Source organism: Priapulus caudatus, unplaced genomic scaffold (assembly GCF_000485595.1).
Source record: "Priapulus caudatus unplaced genomic scaffold, Priapulus_caudatus-5.0.1 Scaffold145, whole genome shotgun sequence".
Lineage (NCBI taxonomy): Eukaryota > Metazoa > Priapulida > Priapulimorpha > Priapulimorphida > Priapulidae > Priapulus > Priapulus caudatus.
In genome coordinates, this window is record NW_014577206.1 from 407,097 (window position 1) to 413,319 (window position 6,223).

Below are 6,223 nucleotides of genomic sequence, written 5' to 3' on the forward strand. Positions count from 1 at the left end.
AATGCTTTGTCGGCTGTAATATATGTGAAATTGGCTCGGCGATGCTGCTTGCCACGGGTTTGGTGTTGGTGAGAGAAGAAGATGAGATGTGCACTGTGTGCCGTGGTCGAGGTGCATGTGCGTGAGTGTTTTGTGTGTGAAAGTGTGGATTAGCGTCAACCCAACTACGACTACATTATGTCTCGAAGCTGGACGTTATTTCCACGTAAAATGTCTTGATTGAGATAAAGCTTTTTCCAATCGCTGCGGTTTGTACGGGGGAGTCACGATTGTCAGCTTTTATTATGTTGAAACCCAATTACAGGAGATGCATCAAAGAACACTTGTTGTCTGATTATGTGTATCAGTGTATGTACAGAGGAAGAAGGTCGTACATACTACATAGTTAAATGTTTATATGATAATGTTCTAGCGTAATGTTCAACTGTTACATAATAATTTTCCTCTGTCGTTTGTTGCCATGTAGTGCACTTCATACTTTATTCACATCATAATCTAGTACGTGTAGATGCAATTATCGTTTTCTGAATTTCAGTCAGAAACAAACAGAAAAATAATTCAGTTTCAACCTATGATGGAGCATATATTTGGTGCATGCAAAAGAATTTTGTTGTAGAAGCTGCCGCCAGCCTTACATTACACTATCATTTTTTGTTAAAGTAATTTTATTTTGCTACTTGCAATTAGGAATTTTTGGTGGCACTAGATGTAAATTCATTGTATTAAATTTTTTGAATGAAAGTCAATGTCAGTGGTAGAAATTAACTTTTGAACACGGGAGTCCAACCCTCCCTACCCTCAAAATGAGGGAGTCCACAGTCTGAGGTTCAAAATTAAAGATATTACGGTTGCACGTCTGTCAAATTTTGACTCCTGTTAATTTCGCACCCTGCAATGTATTGTCGATATTATTTGATAGAATGAATCGCACAAATAAGCAGGAAATATAAGAATGCACGTTTTCTTTTGTACATTAATAGTTTATTTGCATTTCGTTTGGTATTACACATTCATTTCAGTAACGAGAGAAGCACCGATCATTCAAGGAAAGATATTTGTCTCACAGGGTTGCGCACGAGCACACAGAGAAGACGTATCCGGCACAGCTCTCTCATTCAATTATTCATTCACTACCTTTAAGTACGGTTCTTCCTATATTACAGTTTGCCGTGCATCCAAACTAACAAACCTTCAAGCTAAAAAACATCTCCCCGTGATACTCTCCTACATAAGTAACGACCTTAATAAAATAGCAACAATTTTTCAATGATATGATTAACGTTTTTGACGCTATGGGGGATACCTTGAATTATTCACATCGCTAACAAGGATTTGCCTGAGTAAATGGCAAAGGTTTCTATGTTAAGTAGGCATTAGACATGTATAGGTAGAACTGATTTAGACATGCAAACAATAAATACTTGCTACATTAAATATGGTAATAAATAATTATAAGGACTACAAATTCCTAAGCTTACTTTGTTGCACCTAACGTCTATGTCATTATAGCTACTGACAACAATCCATTCACTAAAAAATGACAGATAAAAAAATCAATTCTCACAATACTGCTAACAAAAATAGTTCTAAAACTTGTCAATTTGATTTTTGGGTAATTTCACCATGTTTACGTGTCAAAATAAATACAAACATTGCAACACGTGTTGCAAAACATTTTTAAAATGTGTCCACCTGTGGCAAATAGACAACCAAACTCCATCTCACGTGTATGCTTGCTAGTTACATTGCTAGTACAGGTAAATTAATAGATTCTGGCTAAAAAAAACTGATTTTAAATATCAGCGTGTAGATGAACAATTTTATAATTCAATCATCCACTGTTTAGTTACTCTGTTGGTAGAAACCCACGGTTTTCAGTCTATTCCATGATGACTAATTACATAGTTCTACATTGCACACATCACCTGTGTGCACGAGATCAGACATGTTTACAGGTACGTACGTATCTGCCTGCACAGGACTATACGACCCCCCTTTGCAGGGCCGTAGCCCGGGGGAGGAGGCAGCTGCACCCCCTCTAGATTTTGCGGAAAACTAAAATGAAATTGTGAATGTAAATGTCACCTAAAAATACATGTAGACGTACGTGAAACCCTCCTCTCTGGCCCACACCCACCGCACTATGCCAGTTGACTGGGAGCTGCGCCCCTCCCTCATCATCACTCGGCTGCATCAGGAAATTTTGCCTCCCTCCCCTAGAAATTTACGCAGGCCACGGTCCTGCTTAATATTGCACGTCAGCAACCTAACAACCTGAATCCATAATTTGGCACACACACACACACACGCACGCACAAATACACGTACTTTCTCAGTTCGCATGACTAGCATTTACGGAGGCACTTCGAGTTACGCGTCATTTTATAAAAAGCCCGAGATCGAGTAGAGCGCAGTCGACTATAACAACACTCCTGTACAGTGACATCCGACCGGCAATGGCACAAGAATGAAACGATGGGTACTGCATGTATACTTGCACAGACACGGGACCGGTCTCCATCCCATTCTGTCCACACAACACACGGTTGCGCATACTGGCGCGCTACACTATTGCAACTGTTATCGGCACACCATGTTACTGATCACCGAAGGCTGACTGTGCGCAAAGCAAAGAGAAGTATACGAACTAACTAGTACGAGTAGAGAGAGTACGAAGTAACAGCGAGCGAATATAATCGACGATACTTATCGGTTATGTTACATTACATGTTCGCCGATCTTATTACATGATGCCCTGAAGCATCAGGGACAGCTGCAGAATCTGTAGAATACACGGCAATCTGGTTGAATAAGGGATATGTATAGTTTGCGAGTTTCGGGCTTATATTGGCAAAATGGCGAGAGACAGAAGAATAGTACAATGTTACCTAGAATTGTCAAGGCAAGCGTGCTCAGAACTGTAGGAGACTTGCTTCAATCTTCGCGACGAGGGCGGCACACCGATCTGACTTGTTTATGTGCGGTTTTAGGTTCACGCCAACAGACATGACGATACCTGGCATCTAAAAAGCACCAGCAATACAATTAACTGTGGGTGGGGAAATGACAGAAGAAGATGGAGTGAGAAGCAAGAGATAGACAAATATGACTGAAAAAACATCAGAAATACAATAAATTACGGGATCACAGAAGATTGACAGAGTGAGAACTAAGAGATAGATGCAGTTGAAAGAAAAAACATCTGAAAAAACACAACAGAAACTACCAGGAAATAGTGACGGAAGAAGGTTGATGGGGTGGAAAACAAGGGATAAATGCAGATGACTAAAAAAGGTGGCAAACCCCTTTAAGAACGAAGCAGCAGCAGCACTTACCTCCCTGCTCATGTGGAAGAACCCAATCATAGCACTCAGGCAGAGGAACGCTACAAAGATAAAACAAGTTTTGTGTTAGTACACGGTCAATATTATGCAGATAACGGTGTCCTAATACACTCGCGTTTCATTTGAAGACGAAACTCATTGTCTATATTTATACAAGATACCATGCAAAATTTCCTACCTGATAGAATGACAATTACCCGCTTAAAACAGGGCAAATCTGTTTATTATTAGTAAGTTAATTAGCTCAAGAACAATCTTCTATATACATGAAGCATCTCACCAGTTTTCTCCGGAAGTTCAGAGTTTAGGCACTGAAGTAAAGCAAACGACATCTCTACCACTATGTCTTCATAGTAGGACATCTAAAAAAATTAAAATATATACAGATGATTAATATCTGACAAAGTACACTGCCACCGCCGTCTCTCTTATTACATTGTATTATGTTAAACAATGTATAGTGACATTAATTACTATCAATAGTATCATGAACAAGGGTATAGACACATTTACTCTATACATGTTGATGATAATAGGCCGGGATATTTACAAACAAATTTTAGCAACTATTGCATGCAACCGTGATGGAGGGAAAGAATGAATTACATTAATACAGACGTATTACAATAATATAAATACAGGCAGATCTCATATATCGATGTATTTGTATCAACGGAAATTTTCTATTTGCACAAGGGCGATTTTTCTCCAGCCAAAGAACATTTTGTCTCTACCGCAATGCGTGTGGATTTCCTCAGTGTGCAGAGCAACCTTACTGCCTGGCAGATGCACAACTCACCACAGAACAATAAAATGCAACTGCAATTTTTGTTGTTTCATCATTGCCAGTGCTTTTCGGCAATTGGTTTCGCCAGCGATATGATGCGGTTCACAACAGAAAAATTTCTAATTACATGAAGCCAAGAAACCAAGTTCAGTCAGATTCGGAAAAGATTAGAGCCTTTAACATGTGATTTCAATATACGTTTAACGACAATCCCATATTAGAAAAGTCGTCACAGAACTGACTGCCATCTTTATGCGAGATCTGACTGTAAGAAAACGCATCCATCTCAGATGCTACTAGCCTCAGCCACAGCTAGCGTGAGATCTACAACACGCGACCTGCGTCTCGCCAACCATCATCACACCTGGAATCTCGCAATGTGAAGCACCAAGTTGCTGGCAGCCTCAACCAGAGGTTCGTATCCCGACAGCAGCCCGGTGACGGTGGCGCGGATGGTGACCTGACTGTTGGTGGTCTGTCGAGTTCCCATCTCCCAGTCGATGATCGACAGCAGCCAGTTCACTCCGGACTTACAGTTGCAGAGGTTAGACATCTGCAATGCAGCGCAGCACACGATCGAGGTGCGGTTGCGTAATCTTAAACTTCACCTACTTTTGTCATATGCGCATATGAATGCACGCATGCACACGCACAAACACACTGACACGCACTCACGCACGCACACACTCTTGCACGCGCACACATACACAAACACACACCAATTATTTAATCATAATGTCATACACCAACACCAGCTGACATGAATCATAATCCAAGCAATAATCACCCGTGAGTAAATTTCAAGCAAAGAACAAAGCTGCTACACTGATCCCATCGGGTTCACAGAATCACGTGTTACTTTCATTAGCCAACGGTCAATCTTAGTTAATGGTTATCATAGTCCTGATCTACGCCATGATGCAATTACTCTATCACACAAAACTGACGTCATGTATGCCTTAGAGTACATGAGCATTACGAGATATGAAAATCAATGAAGTGTAACGATCAATCGTGAGAATCAATCCACCGAGATGCACGCACCAGCTTAAGAAACTCCGTCTGCACCTCCTTGTCCAGCTTCTCAAATTCATTGAGCTTGCACATGAAAGACTTGTTCTTGTCGCCCTTCAGCATGAGCACAATGTCGAGGTTCATGCAGGCGGGCTGCAGCAGCTGCAGCAATTCACACAGGATGACCGGCGGCAGGTCAGCGTGCAGAATCTTACCTAGCGAATACGCACACACGTGTTCAGCAATGATAGCGGCAGGGCACGAGCTTCACCGCGACGACGCGTAACCCTCCCCACTTGCCTAAAATATTTGGACGACATCCGAGGCAATGAATCGTCATGGCTTCACAGCTGCCCTATCAGGTTTGCCTTGCCTAAGTGCCCCCCACCCTAATAAAATTCCATGAAGTCGATTCGCGCAGAACAACAGTCGAAGGTGAACATACGTACGTAGGGCGTAGGGGCAAAACCGTATGACCCCCCAAAGAAGTTGTGAGCCGATAGCAGCAATACTTGATTAGATACGGGCAGAGTTTGGGTTGAGTGAATAGTTAACTAGGTAGTTTCTCTTGAAAGTATTGCGATATGTATCGTGAAGGCTGTATCGCGATACGTATCGTATCATGAAGGCTGCATCGTGATACGTATCGTATCGTGAAGGCTGCATCGTGATACGTATTATATCGTGAAGGCTGCATCATGACACGGATCGTGTCGTGAGCTACCCATATCGCCACCACCCCCCAAAATGAGATGCAGGCTTACCGATGAACCGTATAATAAGTATCGCATCGTGAAAGCTGAAGTGTGTCGTGAGCTACCCACATCACTCCCACCCCCTATGCATCATAACACGGATCGCATTGTGAACTACCCGTATAACCCCCACCCCCTATGCATCGTGACACGGATTGTGTCGTGAGCTAGCCGTATAGCCCCCACCCCCTATGCATTGTGAACTACCCGTATAGCCCCCACCCCCTATGCTTCGTGACCTGGATCACATTGTGAACTACCCCAGACTTACCAACCTGTGATTCATGAAAATAGTAAGGCTTTTCTTTTCTTGCAGCAGGCGG

At 42.2% G+C, this 6,223-nt stretch overlaps 1 protein-coding gene across 1 annotated transcript in view; it reads right to left on the minus strand.

Moving 5' to 3' along the window:
- Positions 1 to 945: 945 nt before the first annotated feature.
- The window catches only part of LOC106806168, a gene marked incomplete in the record, with an annotated part of 13,891 nt that continues 8,613 nt past the window's right edge, over positions 946 to 6,223 (minus strand). The window contains 5 exon segments of the mRNA XM_014808029.1: positions 946 to 3,023; positions 3,336 to 3,385; positions 3,625 to 3,706; positions 4,496 to 4,684; positions 5,176 to 5,360. Of these exon segments, the coding sequence (XP_014663515.1) occupies positions 2,913 to 3,023; positions 3,336 to 3,385; positions 3,625 to 3,706; positions 4,496 to 4,684; positions 5,176 to 5,360 (617 nt within the window).